Genomic DNA, 15820 nt, shown 5'->3' on the forward strand with positions numbered 1-15820 from the left:
GCAGGCAGGTAAGGGTTTTAGTTTTTTGTTTTCAGTAAACCCCTCAAACTGTGCTTCGAACGAAGTTGTAGAGGACGCACTGTGTGGAGGGAGAGCAGTGGGGCTAAAATGAATGAACACAATGACTAACAGGAGGATGGATATCACGTCAAACTGTAGCTCAATTGCACACCACCATACTGTGACTTAAAAAGGTTACTTTTTATCGACACATCCTAAAATTCTTCATAACCTCTACGTAAATACTCTTAAATGCTTATTTTAATTAACTGCAAATGGAGTGTTGTCACCACTGATGCAGGAAGTTGGATTCTCATGATATATCAAGTTACATGCTTATTTCCAATTAACTTAATTTTGAATGCATATTTTGCATCCAGAAGAAAAACTGGAAAGCAACACGATTATAACTTCCCTATGAAATCCCACTGACAAATGTTTCAGTTTTCACAAATTGAGATTGAATTCTTAAACAGATGAGGCACTCGTACTGTGAAAAGTAACTAATATAGATCTGCTGTATACATTGTCTTAAAGTGTCAGTAGGAGTCAAACAGGATTTTGTATTTAAACAAGACACTTAAAGGCAAGTTACAGTCCAGCAAACGAGTGTAAAAAAAAAATTAGGTTGTATTCTTATCTATTGCAATTACTCATTTCGTACTTTCTAGAGACCAATATTTAAGCACCACCCTTTGTCAAGACCATTGACCAACAAGCTGTGTTTCTGTATCAAATAAGCCTTCTGGGGAAAAAAAGATATATATATATTTTTTTTTTGGGAAAGATTTTAATAGTTATTGAATGTTCTACATCTTACAGTAAATATTATACAATTACAAACTCGGCTTAATTCTGTCACAGAGATCACTAACTGATCTTTAAAAAAAAAAAAGGAAAAAAAAGAAACAAAAACAAAAATAATAAAACAGATTTACACTTCATATCCACAAGCCTGACATGGGTCTTTCCACTTCACAAGACAGCCTGCTAATGCTGTGACAACATCCTCACAATGTTGCAGTAACATGACGAAATCCTTACTACAGATGTTACAGAAACATTATCAGAATGTTTTGCTTTAGCTGAGCACTGAATCTCCAGTTGCTGTTATTAAACGTGCTCTGGAAAATGTATTTGGAAGACAAAATTTACACTTTTTGCTTCACAATTAGTGTTCAAAACAGTATAAATGTATGAAATGTCAAGCTGCAATTAATAATGAAAACAAAAACAAGAGTTAGGAGTTCCTAATGTAGTAGTTTAACTTTTGTGAAACAGTTTTCAATCATGGAGACTGGAACACATAAGCAACTATAACCATATGCATTAATATTGATCTCTGCACCTGTACAGAGACAATGGACAAACACAATGTAAACATCTTATTTTTGCCATCATTATAACATTTCAGTTTGTTCTTATGTCTTCCACTAAGGAGAACCTATGGCTATTAAACAGTGCCTTGATACCACATTTATAACTTGACTTCAAACGTTTGTATTCCCACTTAGTTTATGCAGTCCAAGAGATTTTATTTCAGCTCAAGATTCCTCCATCATCACCATATCGGACAGCTTCTACTAGCACTTAACAATTTGATGGTACTGCCACTGCTTGATTCTGAGCCAATTCTTCCCACAATGGACAACTTTTGATCCAGATTTATGCAACACCATTTTATTCTGATGCAGTTGCACAGAAATTCACACGATAGAAACTGCAGAAATGTCCCAACCTTGGCTTGAATACACCTTCAGAATGCTTACAGAAATATGATTGGCACAAGAGTTTGAAATGTACTAATAAAGGTGTACAGATTGTAGTATACCGGCCTTGTAATAACATCCAAGCATGAATTATTTCCTTTGCTCCTCCCACAAGAGGACAAAAATAAAAAATATTTTCTCCTCTTATAAAAAGAATCCCGCCACAGACTTGTGTTCTGAAATGCTCCCTGAAGTTCTCAGAAGCACCCCACTTCAGTTCAACCGTATAGTTTCTCTGTTTCAGAATAATAAACATCAATCATCAATAAAACTTAAATAACACTTAATGGTAAAAGCGCTTAAATTACATATCAGAACTGAAGTTCTTAAACCTAGGTTTTATTTTAAAGTTTTTAAACCTTATTTCAATTCAGAATACCAGAGGCAACAGTCACACAGTTTAATTTTTTGTAATTTCTTGAAAAAATTCCCCTCCCATTCCCAGCTTCAAGCACCCTCACTAAACACGATTCTAGACAAAATTCCAAACTTAATTAAACCAACACAACAGTTAATATGTATTATTCCAAGTATTGCATGGCATTTTTTAAGCAATTATATAGAAATTATATAAATATTTGTCTAAAATGAATATATAGGTTTGTTTTTGTGGTTTAATTCCATCAGGGAGAAATTGTGAATAATTTGTTTCACTCCTTTAAATTTTCCAATAGGAAACAGTCATAACCCGAGTAAAAGTTCCTGGGAAGAGAACCTTTTTTTTGGTCATCTCTGACTGACAAAATAGATTGGCATCTTTCTGATTAAGATTACTCATCAGATCCTTAGAAAACAAAAGAGGAACAAAAAATGCACCCTTACAGCTGAAAAAGTCCATAATTAAGGACATACGAAAACAGAATGCCTGTGGGTGTATGAGACTGGAACCAGGAATGCAAACAAACATGCAACATAAAACACAGAGTGACATGAAAATAAGCCCCACCTCCTCAGCATGACAATGCACATGCCACCACTGAATCAATCTTACTGTACAGCTGTTCAAGAGATCTAAATGTCAGAGATGCAAACGCAGTATGCACAAAGGCATGAATTTAATTCCGATGAACGAAACGAACAAGTGAAGACACTGCTGATTTTTGGTCCATGGTTGTGACGTGTCAGGGGGATACAGTCACATTCTGTTCAAAATGGAATGTCTGACTCATTGTTGCAAATCATTTTTCATAACTGCTGCTTTGAATTTTAAACCATTCATAAATTGAATCAGAGGACCTTAAATGGAATGATTTACTGTAGTTAGCTAAAGGGAACATTTCACTTTAATTTTTGCAACATGCAGAAAAAGCTGTAGACTGCATTATGGCACTACATCAAACTTTTACCCAAGAATGACTGTTTTCACAATAACTGAAAAACAAGGAGTACGATGGTCTGGTTACAGTTTAAAAATACACCAACCAATGCAGCAATAACCATTGCACCCTTCCATATACAGCCATGCTTTGCGAAGACATGATCCTGCTGGGTGCTTCTATAACACACACAGATTACACGTGCTACTGTATCATACATGGGAACATGTGTTTTATATGCTATAAGTACTGTAATATTGTGCTAAATAAAATTCCATTTATGGTTTCAATTAGTGGTTAAATATTCTTATAGAATAAAAGATGGTGTTCATATGGATTTATGTTTTTTTATCTCAAGACCAAAGGGTACCATTTTGGGATTCCTTTTCCTAATCTCTTCATAGTTTTAGTACCTGTGAATTATAGAGTATTATTTATACACATTTGTGCACTGCTCCTCAATGTCCTGTTTAACAAAATAATTCTGATATGTGGTCACATTATCTCTAAATATACACGTAATTAATATTAGGAAGGCTGTGCAAATATCCATCATGGCTGACTCCAGGTAGACCTGCACCAGAATCAGTCATTTTGGTTTCAAGCCAGGGACGAAAACGCCTGAACCAAACCCTCCCTTGGGTGAAATCCTGTATTTTTGCACACCAGATGAAGTCTTCAGTTTTTTCTACTCATAGTTTTTCCTTTCCCATACATTACTCCCAAGGCATCCTCTGGTCCCTCCTCTCTCCTCTCTCCAATGTGCAAAGACAGCGGTTTCTCTGGTCTGAGAGAGGAAGAGAGAACGGAGCAAGGATCCATGCATAAGACGGTCACTGAGGAGAGGCGGGCTCTACCACTCCCTCAGTACTCACGGGTGAGTAAATGCTAACTCCATGCAGAGAAATATTACTATAATGGCTCCTTACAAAAAATAAATCCTAACCTACCACCACTACTCAGCCACAGGAGTCCTGTCGATAGACCCTCTCCCCCCCCCCCCAGGAGAATGAAACTGGATATGTTCGACAGCTGTACTCAAAAAAGGAACTGTCTGTCCCCTTGTGTCCCCGGTCCTGGCACTTTCAATTACCCCTTCACCACTTCCACCCTGCCCCTCTCCCGTAGGCGGATTATGGCTCACTACCGCCCCCATCAGGCCCTCCACGGAGTAGCTGTAACTATTTATTCTGTTAAAAAACAAGCACAATTACAACCACATCACAAACAACAATAAAGGGCCTGCAAGTAAACATTAAGTTCAATCCTTATTGCAAATGACAGCTCTGTCTTTCACACTGTATATTTAACTATACACATGGGAATTGTCTGTACAACACACATTATTACTGTCATTATTAACTGTAGTACTGTGCACACCTGTTGTTATGAATGTCATCCATTTTAAAAAATCCATTCATTTAAAATTAGTGTGGTAATCTTGGCTGCATGCTTAACCCATGTTCCCTGCTGATCAAAGACCACTGATCAGGTAAAAAGCACTTGGTGTGACGTGCTGAGCACTGATCAGAGATCAGTAGAGATCGTGGGAGTAGGTAGCGTAGGGGAGGAGGGGTCTGGACGGTACCCCCGTGTCTTTGGCACCTGAACTGGTATCGGAGGGGCAGGCTGTTGGTGAGACAGGGTCTCAGACCTGGGTCACATCGCTGCTCTGTCATTCCCTTCCACTCAAACTCTCAAACGCATGTCGAGGATCTCACATTTCTAAACTTCTAATCGTTTTGTTTCCCCAGTTACACTCAGTCCCTTTGAATCCTTGACATGATAGATCCTGAATAACTCCAATGATGACATCATCGCCCCTCCACCTCGGCTCTGTTGGCACATGGCTAACACTGGGCTCACATTAGTGCCTGCTCTGCCAGCTAAGTGCATTGCAAGGACATCTAAATTCTGGTTAACATCCAAAACAAGAAACCCCATGTTGTCTATGTGTGCATGCGTGTGTGTGTGTGTGTATGTACTGTATATGAATACATACACACACGCTCACACTTCAGAATATTCTAAGTTTTAACATTGCTTACTATATTTTTGATGCACAAGCTAATTATGTCCACTGACTTAAATATCCTCTACAGAGTGTATAACTAAGATTACTGCATTACTGTTTTCCTAGAGAAGGGATTACCACATTTATACTCTCATACAGTGGATATATTAATAACATGTCTACTCAACGAACTGCTACAAGCTGGAAGACAACCCTTTTATCGGTATTAGAAGATGATCGTTTTAAACCAAATTGGAAGGCAAATAAAAAGAAAAAGGAAAAATATGTAATGTAATCCAAAGCCCTTTCCCGGGAGCCAACAAGGAAACAATAACAACAATAATAATCTTAATGATGATAAAAAACCTGTACTAAAATCTAATTGTTAGAAAATTTGGCAGCATAAGAAGATGTATGATGTCCAGCACTGAGACTGGCCTTGTGAATACACCAGTGTTAATGTAAGAGATCCATACTGCTGCTGCAGGTCAGTGTCAGTATGGAGTATCTGAGAGTCAAAACAAAAGCAACCCAACGAACAGAGGCAAATCAAATAAAAAAGCAGCATTTACAGAAACACTACAGAATGCAAAAGTGACTCTTGCAGTATTTTTTTGTTCTTGCAAACAGGCTTGGTGCCCCAAAGTTGACGACCCAGCACCAATGTAAGACTTGAGAAGTTGCATACAATGTTTGACTCCAGATCTGAAAAACATGGAGGGTAGGGGGAGCAAAGAATGACCAGGGTTACTGAATGAAAAAAAGACTATAATAATTGGTATAATTTGTGTTATATTCATACTTTTTTCTCCATGAGCATGGAGCCCACACAGTTCCATAACATTAAATGTACACTGTCATATCATTACACCCAATACATTTTTGCTACCTAGGTAACGCAGAACCAAAAGGCACCTGTTTTTGATCAGTTTTAGCCTTTTAAGTAGCTAGTTTAAAGACTTGAGCTGGTTTAGATTATACAGTATGCTACCAGTGTCCACCATCAATGCAAGGATAACAGTAAAATTCATGGCACATTTGACAGGCCTGAAGAACACAGCAGGTAAGTGGTGTAAGTGTAAAACGGCTTACATGAATTGGCAGGTGGGTTTACCAGTGAGGAGGCACATAGCTGTACCCAGGCGTTCCTTGGGGCCTGTAAGTCGGCACAGTGACTGGATGTGTGCCAATGTGCTGTGTGTGCTGAGGTGTGGTCAACAGAGTCCCTGTATACACAGAGTAAAACATACGGTCATCACCTCGGCAACACGGCTACAACAATACAGGATGAAACAATTCACTCAAAAACGGACACCCCCGCAAAATTTCATTTGCAGGCTACTTTGAGCACAACACTTGCTTTTCTTGTTATTTACACCAATTCATAAATTCACACACTAAAATAGACCTGTTGACAGATTCAGGGCGGCATGCTATACCATGACAGCCCACAGGGTAGCACCAGAGATGCTTATTTCCAGAGCCACAGCTACAGACGTGATGTCAGCCGAAACACTTTGGTTGTAAAGCTGATGAAATGGACAATTTATAGGAAGATTCTGTGGCGTAGTCGGTAAGATGGTCAACTTTCAAGCCATATACAAACCTCCCTGCGGCCAGGGGTATGATTCCCCGCCATGACCATTTCTGTACTGTGATCCCACCTCTACCACCATTCCTACCACCTGTCCCCATCTGAATATTGAAAAAATAAATGAGGGTGGATGGTGCACTGTCCTTTAAAAAATGTAGATCATTTATTTTGCTGGGGTAACAGATGACTGCTGAAATGAATCAAAGGTAGAGAAAGAAGAGGGCAAAACTGGACGGTAAGGAGAGTGAAAAGTTATCTATTTCTGAACTCACCTGCTGACATGGCCATGGTGGTTCCAGCCACCATGCCCATGGCCACGCCGTTGGAGCGAGGGGCAGGGACGGGGGCGGGGTAGATGGCGGAGGGGATGCTGTTGGGCTGGACCACCGTGGTGTGGTGGATCACATGAGGCTGCGCGGCATACACAGGCTGTGTGTAGTAAGCACCCTACAAGAGGGAGGGAGACAGTCACATGACCGCTCTTTACCAACCACAGGGCCAACACAAAGGGTTATATGTCTATAGCATCACCTGAACATAAGCGGCCTGATGGGATCCAATCAGGAGGCTTCCAAAATACTTCATCACCTACAATCTGAGTTAACCAGTCAAACTCCCTCACAAAGATCATACACTTACCTGAGCATAAAGGTTCTGCTGGGGATAGGCACTTCTGATTGGGTACATGGCCGTCTGGTAGGGGTTAGGGGACGGAGAATAGGGTGGGGGGGCTCCATTGGTCTGGGTGGGGGGCACCTTGTACGGGGTCCCCGTGGTGTATCCTGCAGGAGAGAGATGGCCAAAGAAAAAGGGTGGGATCAGAGAGAGAGGGGGGAGGAAAAGATAGGAAAGAAAGAGCAGACGGGGGAAGGGGTGGTGGGGTGGTTGGACGTATCTGTCACAGGCATGCAATGTGCACAGTGTGGAAGGCTGTAAGGGGGGGGAAAGACACTATTCAGCGGCTCCTCTTTCTATAATCATTTATCATTAGCAGTTACTAGATGGTCACAGCTCAATTTGCATTGAGCCTCAGCAGTTCAAATAGCTGTGAAATACATTAAAAAGGCTCATAATTACTTCATTACAGATGTGAAAATATTTCTTGTATAAATAGCTATTTTTGAACTGGGGGAAAAATGATCAGACTTTGTTGAGCATTTTGTAGTTTTCTAACGTTATTACACAAGAGGAACACAAGACTGACACAGTGATAGCTCTTGGTTTGTGCACCAGTGCACCACTGTTCCCACAAACACCAAAAACTTGACTGTATGCCCTCAAGCTCTACACAGTCAACCAAAGTGGTTTTTACAGTCATTAAACTCCAGAAAAAACATTTCACACTTACAAAAGTTATTCTGCTCTTAAGCTCAAGAATACATAAAAATTGAAGATACTACATGTATGGCGTAGTTCTGTATGGGTCCTAGCCTTCCAGCCTGTTAACACAGAATACCTTTAGCAAAAACAGGGCCCACGATAAAAAGAGGTGTGCGTGACAAGAGCTGACATATCACATCATAAATAAGTCAATAATATGCAGCTCTGAGGAAATGTGCATCGATGTCTGAACAGCCATACAGGGGGATTCCAGGGCAAATCAGTCTGCTCCGAAGTTTGCTCCTTGGGCAGAAACATCAAACACAAGTTTTGTAAAGGAGCACATGGGAGGTGAAATTCAGGGGAAGCTAGTGGCTGCGAGGTACATTCACACAAGCTATCTTATCTTGAGCACTTTCAGTCCCACAGGGCAACCGATGTTCTACACCACTGATTTAGGCTTTTGTGCTGTTCCGCTGCTGTTGTGAATCATGCTACAACATGGTTATTATTGTTGTTCTGGGATTTTGCTGCACTGCTGTTGCGTGAGTTATTACCTTATTGATTTTCACATTTATTGTGCTGTTGCGGTGTGTGCGTTCCTGTGAGTACAGGACTTAACGGTCATAAATATTAAGACAGATACCCCATAAAGGTCCTTCTCTCTCCACTAGGGGACACACCGTCACTTTAAATGCTGCTTTGAGGTTTGCTCATATAACAGCTTGCTTTTGTAATGAAAAATAAAACAAAAGCAAAAAAAAAAAAAAAAAAAAAAATCAACAGCCAGATTCCACAACTGGTGTCAAAAACCACTATTGATGCTAGCATGGGGAATATTCACAAACTTACTGTATCTACAAGGCGCATATGGTAGATGCAGCACAGTTCAGGTTTGGAGGTGGTTTCATGTTACCTGCACTGAATTCTACAGCACCGGACATCAGACTAGTTATGCAAGACGGGTACATTTCATAGTTGAAATGGTTGAAAAAATAACTAAATTGAGTATGCAAATGGTATTTATATTTAAATGGTGCAACTGACAGCAGGACAGGGCCACGGATTTGAGCTTACTGAACACAAACTACAATCAGACAGCTATGATTAAACTAACTAAGTTGCCACATTTGAAACTTCAGTATGAAAACAGAAAATAACTAGCAAAATGCTAATCACTCACAACACCTTTAACAGTGATTGGCTTATTAAATGACAAATTTCAAGCCCACTGCCAGATAAGTTTATTAAAGAAAAACTAATTAACAGCTAATGTTAAATACAGGTTCCTCAACCTCAAACTGCATATAAATTTACTGATATGTTCTCTTGGGTGCTCCATAATGCAAACACAAACTCAAAATACTGATAAATGCTTCTTTGACAGACTCCATATGCTGAAAAATGAACCACTCAAGAAATGAATTCCAGGAAGCAAAAATATGACAAGGATTCATCTGCTGGTAATGGTGGGACTGCCAGAGAGAACATGTTTTTATAAGTTGTTTTGGAAGCATTATCCACTTGCAAAATGCCTCATTTTAGTCGAGCTGGGCTATAAAAGTGAAAAATTAATGCAATGTGCTTTCTTGCTTGCAGTTTGGTCTCATTTTGTGAGCCATACTTCTGTCAGAACATTCAAGAAAGACATGCTGCTCTGTGTAAGATAAATAAAAATCCTTTGTATTAACAGTCAGGCATGCAGTTACAAGATTAAAATCACAAAAATTAAGGTGGTTCGCACCATCTTTGACAGCTGTATTTTGTGTACTTTTAGTTCAATAATGTGTAAATAAAATAAATTAACTCAAGATTATTATCAAATTAAATACAGGTATGACTACTAAAGGCTGTATCCCGTCCACTGCTGGTAAGACAACGATCACACAGCAGATGTGGAATATACGTAGTGAGTGTAAACAGAAAGAATAGGTTGTACTAGAACAATTTCTTGGCGACAGTGTATAGAATATGTTTTTTAAACAGCAGTGCCACTACTGGCACAGGATTCAGTTATCTGTATCAAGCAAGAGAGAACCTGAAGAGAACCCCTCTTGGTATGCAGACACTCATCTCTAGATATGTCAACACTGAACTGCAAGCCCATCTATGCAACCTGCTGTGTGAAAATGCTATTAGTGTCTAAGGCAAGGGTGTCAAACTCCATTTCAAGAGGCCTGCATAGCTGCAGCTCTAATAAATTAACTATATATTACTGCCTAAGCACTTTACAACACATTGTATGCTAAAATAGCCTTAACCAATAAGTGCGGTAACTAGTGTAAGAAAACAACCACAAACAACCTTGTTAGAAATTATTGCACATTTTTGGCTAACTGGAGCAGGGCTGAATATATAAAATGGCTCCACAAGAGAGCTGTCACATTTTGAATACTGTTAATTTCTAAATATGAATAATTATTTTCATTAACGAGCATGACCTTCACCATGTTTAGTACAAGAGCTGTGCACCCTGGGGCAGCAAAGAATAAAAACAGCAGATACTCTAAAACTGTAAATAGCCTTGTATTTACATATACGCTCAGGATCACACTGGAAAAAACTGGAAACGCAATGAGTACTCAATGCTAATTACATTAAGCTATGTTTTATGTTAATCTCTTCAATGCAACCAGAAAGGTAGCCAAAGAGACGAGAGGGTGGAAAGGTTCAGCAACTATCAGTTACTCACAAATACACAAGTAAACAAACAGTCAGCAAGAGTGCATTCCACCCGGTCAGGCAGTGACTTAGGTGTGTAATCTGCATCCTTTCTACATCACAAAATTGAAGTTCACAAAAGTGAGCAATAATGGGGTAAAAAATGTAATGCATCATTCCACATTCCAGGCGGTTTCTTACATGTGAAGTAACCAGCTTTAAAGAACACAAAACATTACCCAAGCCTCTAGCACTGTTGATTCCAATTACCTATTGCCTTATTCAGAGACAATATTTAAGACAAAATTAAATGGCAACGCTGTAATTTACACATGATCTCTCAGCCACTCGAAATCAAAAGTCAGGTTGGTCCACAGCCTCCTCTGTGTTCTGTCTCTCCCAAAGACACCCTGCACTCACACCGCGCCATGCTACATCACGCTCGGCTCCTGTATCGCGCTACCCTTCTCTGTCCTCCCGTCCTGCACCCCCTCGAGCCCCCCCGAGCCCCTGCAGTGCAGCGCGTGAGCTCCGTCAGTGATGGGGAGAACGGCCAGAGAAAAGGAGGGATATTTACTGAATGCTGCAGACGAGGCCTGGTAAGATCTGCTCTCTGAGCCCGTGTCCACTGCCAGGTCATAGGAACCCTCAGTGGGCCCTGCTGTAGAGGTCTGTGCCCAGCCCTGCTTCATCAGCAGCACTGTCCCAGCAGATACAACAGAAGAAGGGGAGGGGGTTGGAGGGGGGTTAACCACACACAGTACACAAACGCTTCTGGGGATAGTAAAACATACCAGCAGCACCACCACCCCTTCCCCTGCCCTGCCCAAAAATCATGCATCACATGCTTCATAGTCCCTCACAACCTGTCTCTCCTCCATACAGCGCGTTAAAGCACAGTCGACTGCAGTTTGCCTTTATTCCCCTCCCAGTGTCCTTAGCTGACCGTGACGTCACTCTCTTTAACATCCACCGCACTGCACAACACCAGCCAAGACATCACACCTCCTGCCCCTCGCATTTACAAGCACCGCTCCTGTGTCTGCTCGAGAAACTGTGCTAGCATAATTACAAGGGGGGCTTCAGGAAAGCCTGCACCTAATTGTACCTCCCGAAAAGGAGATCAAGCCAGCATGCCAACAGTCACAACGACAGAATGCGTTCTGACAATCTGACAACCAGGGTTTTGACAGGTAGCTAAAAATACCTAATCCAAGCCAGGTCAAATTCCCTAAAAACAACATTTAAGAGAAGTGAAAGAACTGAAAAAACCTCACGGCACAGGAAGGTTAAAAGGCATTGGGAAGCTATTGTCTGGTCTGACTGTGATATCGGACTTCCGATAGTCTAAAGCCAAACTATTTAGCCAACAGCACAGAACTGCAGCATTGTGCGATGCTAACAAAAGGACAGTAACACTCTTCTGACTGGTCCCATAGCAAAATGGCAACAAGAAAGCGAAAGGGAATGTGAGTGGGAGGCAATGGTTTCTGGGAGAAAGGTCAATATTTGAGACATGAGCGCATAATGTAGTTCTAAAACCTTGTTCATTCAGACTACAGCATGTGTGTAAAAAATTGGCAAAGTACATAAAATATGTGGCTGTTGTGAGATGAGGCACATTCTTGTCAGAGAAATATTGAGCGTGTAAACACACTACAAGTTAAGAGCCATATCTGAAGACACTGATTTATGCATTCACAATTCATGCACTGTAAATTATAGATCACATAAATCTGAATTTTAACAGATTGTGGGAGATGTTCGTTTTTAGGGAAATATCCTCAATTAGTGCAAGGAAGTATAGAAAAACAGACATGGCATAAATGGAAACACTCACACACACCAGCCTAATGAACCCAGCCCCAAAATAACACACTTGTACTGACATACAATGCAAATAATTTGGGCTTGAATAACCAAAGACAAATTTTAGTTTATGAACCATATCTCAAAATGAGTAATATAACTTTCAGTTGGGCTACATGGACATTTGGTAAATTTATGACTTCACCACAGTTTTAAAATCAACTACAGACCATACAGTTCTAATTCCACTGGTGAAAATTCAATAGTGTAACATGCTTAGAGTTAGCCTATGCCTTTCCCCTGTTCTGAAAAAGAATTGTCTCAAGTAAAACCATCAACAAGGCAATGAACACCTTCATCTGTCATCAAGAGGTCTCCATAGTGAATTATTCCATCCCAACTGGTACTTACAAAAATGTAATAGCTATTTTGGCCAGAAAGGGGCTGAAACACTAGCATGATGTAAGACCAAGAAATACAGCCAGTCAAAGATCACATGCTCTGCAGGCTTACAAGAAATTGCCCGTAGTTCATTTCCTTTAAAAACTAAAACTACATTTATTTTCATCACTATCTAAGAAAAAACATTCTTAGCTAACAGGTTTTCCTGTTATCACTGATCACAAGATCGCACCATGAAAACTACCAAGCTCCTTTCCCTTAGGCCTGTGGCACTGTCCCTTGCAAAAAGGAAGCATTAAATATGGGTTATTAGATATGACTGTCCAAATATTGTTCTTTATACCATACATATACTATATAATAAAAAAAAAAAGGTTTGACCAATATCTTATACAGACTATGTATAATCATAATGTTGTCATCATAGTGAAGTCTACCTAATTCTGTGTGTAGCTATACATGGCCACACAGAAGTAAGAGGTAATATTTTAAAAATATATTAGTTGATTTGAGTAAGTTTTAAGTGGGCCAAGCATCAAACACGGAACCCGCTAACCTTTTAATTTTCTTTTTCAACTATTCTTTAAAAAAAGTCCATACACAAAAATCAACCTGAAAAACTCACTACATCTCTGGAAGGACCCCAAGGGCTGTGACTACAATCAATGTGCCGCAATAGATGGCAATAATTTTACACCCTGAAAACAACATCTTATACATGCATCATGTGCAGGAGCCCAGAAACACTCTTCACACATGCAACTCCTCATACTGAACATTGCTGGAGTTTCCACCATTTTCCACCACGAGTCGAAGAAAACATTCAAAAGTTTCAAATCATATAGCCTGCTGCTTTTGTGCCATTTGATTAAATCCAGAGTTTCTTTTACATGAACTGATAAACACTTAGTTCTTGGTCAGTTTTGCCCTACTGTATATACTTAAGTCACCACAGTGTTTTATTTGACTGATGTGAATGTCTACGGGAAGTGTATGACATACAGCTAATTATTTTTCCCAGGAATATATCAAGACCCACATCAACATCACTCATACTCGGACGGGTCCCAACGCACAGTTCTGAGACCGCGGATGAGCGGTCAGGCATGAACCATTGGGGGGCAGCAACACTCTTCTTGGGGACAGAAGCAACCAACCGCTTTTACTTAAACCTGATAAAATTGAATGCAAGATAAATGAAGACTAATTTCACAGGTTTCTTGATCACTGACAAAACTGAAAACTAATGCATGATTTTAAGTGCTTGTCTCTGTGAGAGGGGTCTCATTTTTTAGGGCAGCAAACAGGAATACCTTTTACTTAGATTCAGTGAAACAGCAAAAACCCTGAAATTAGATGAAAAGGTGAACCATCTCCTGTGATTCACAGGCACTAGGCCTTGTTCACCGAACACAAGCATATTAAATGGCTCTTGCTTTGCTCGTTCTTTTGAAATAAGCTTTTTAATAAACTATTAACCCGTTTAACAATAGGCTACCATATTGTTTTATTCTCTTTTCTGCATTAAGTTGGGGCAATGTGGATACTGACACAAAAGAGGCAACCCCACAAAAACGCCTTTTTTTGCTCACATTTGTGAGATCCTCTCTGCTAGCAACTCTCTTATCTTTGTACCGGACGTGTCCGCAGGTGCCGCCCAGGGGAGTCGTGTCCGTGCTGAAGATTCACAGGCTTTGGCCTGAGGCCAGGCTCAGGCAGAAGGGGTCTTACCTGGAGGGTACCCAGGGCTGCTGGTCTGGTAAAGGTTAGGTGTGTAGGTAGGAGCTGTGGTGGGATAACCGCCAGGATAGCCTGAGGAGAGAGGAGAGGTGATTAGAATGTAACCTCAGGCTGGCAACAGGGAGCATTCGGGTGTAGAAAATTACAACAAAAAACCGACAAGATCACAGATCCAGTGCTCCATCTGTTCTTCACATTATACATCAATTGCTTTGTAGACCAAGTCAAAAGGGTGCCTGCACAGATTCACAATCACATGAAAACAATGCAGATATACACCAGTCCAATATCCTGAATGACACAGACACCATCTCATTACATCACAAGATGGACAGAAAACCACAATGTCAACGCTATTTTACAAACAAAGAGGACAACGCAAGCCCACACGCGCCATTTTAAACATTAATACTCCCTTCAAGCGGTGTCGGAAAGGCAATCTTCTTAAAACTTATTTGTGGTGTGAAGCTCTAAAGGTTTCAGTGCAGCAGACACACAAAAACCTGCCTGCAACTACATTCTAGGGCCTGGTCTGTTACATTGGCCAGCCTCGGTCCAACCTCTTGACCACACACCTGATTCCCAGAACTGTTTAGAAGATGACCCATTTCCATCATTAAAGTTAATGGTGGTGGAAACTGTAGGATAGCTACCTGCATCCCTCAATTTTGCTGTTCAATCACATTCTCAGTTCTTTCCTGCCAGTAATCACAGCTCACTGGGTGAATACAGAGCTCGCTGAGCTCCCTTGGTAAAACACAGATGTGTGGAAATGATTGATTTCCCATTTCATTTCTGATTTCTACGTGGCGAGTGGCTCCGGTCCGAGCAGACGCCTGGTTATTTCTCTCCCGCTTCCTTCCTCCTCCATTTCGACATGAGACTGCAGTGAGACAATTCTCCACCTCCCAGAGCAATCAAAGCCAACCCCTCTTCTCCTGCCTGAAGCCCCTGCGGGAGCAGTGGGTGGTCTTAGCGGGGGAAGAGAAGAGGTTTCTAATGGCTGCCGTAAGCACCCTGATTTAATGCAGTGACTCCCGGCTGGGTCCATCACTGCACCCCACTGCCTCTTCCTTATCACGGGGAGATGAGAGAGTAGAGCGGTACTCTCAGTGGTGTCCGCAGAGGAATAACAGTTCATTATTGTCCTATAGAAAACACAAAATGCTATGAGAGCACATTCCACTGTTGGGGG

At 40.8% G+C, this 15820-nt stretch overlaps 1 protein-coding gene across 3 annotated transcripts in view; it reads right to left on the reverse strand.

Moving 5' to 3' along the window:
• Positions 1-770: 770 nt before the first annotated feature.
• LOC118235715 (protein FAM168A-like) overlaps positions 771-15820 on the reverse strand; it is a 44611-nt gene continuing 29561 nt past the window's right edge. For 2 of the 3 annotated variants that reach the window (XM_035433380.1, XM_035433381.1), the window contains 6 exons: positions 14617-14697; positions 11252-11374; positions 7333-7475; positions 6966-7140; positions 6192-6325; positions 771-5804 (listed from right to left, as the gene is read on the reverse strand). In XM_035433380.1, coding sequence (XP_035289271.1) covers positions 6210-6325; positions 6966-7140; positions 7333-7475; positions 11252-11374; positions 14617-14697 — 638 coding nt within the window. In that variant the 3' untranslated portion in view covers positions 771-5804; positions 6192-6209. The remainder of the gene's footprint in view (positions 5805-6191; positions 6326-6965; positions 7141-7332; positions 7476-11251; positions 11375-14616; positions 14698-15820) is intronic. The other variant, XM_035433382.1, reaches the window with a different exon arrangement.

Source organism: Anguilla anguilla, chromosome 9 (genome assembly GCF_013347855.1).
Source record: "Anguilla anguilla isolate fAngAng1 chromosome 9, fAngAng1.pri, whole genome shotgun sequence".
Classification (NCBI taxonomy): domain Eukaryota; kingdom Metazoa; phylum Chordata; class Actinopteri; order Anguilliformes; family Anguillidae; genus Anguilla; species Anguilla anguilla.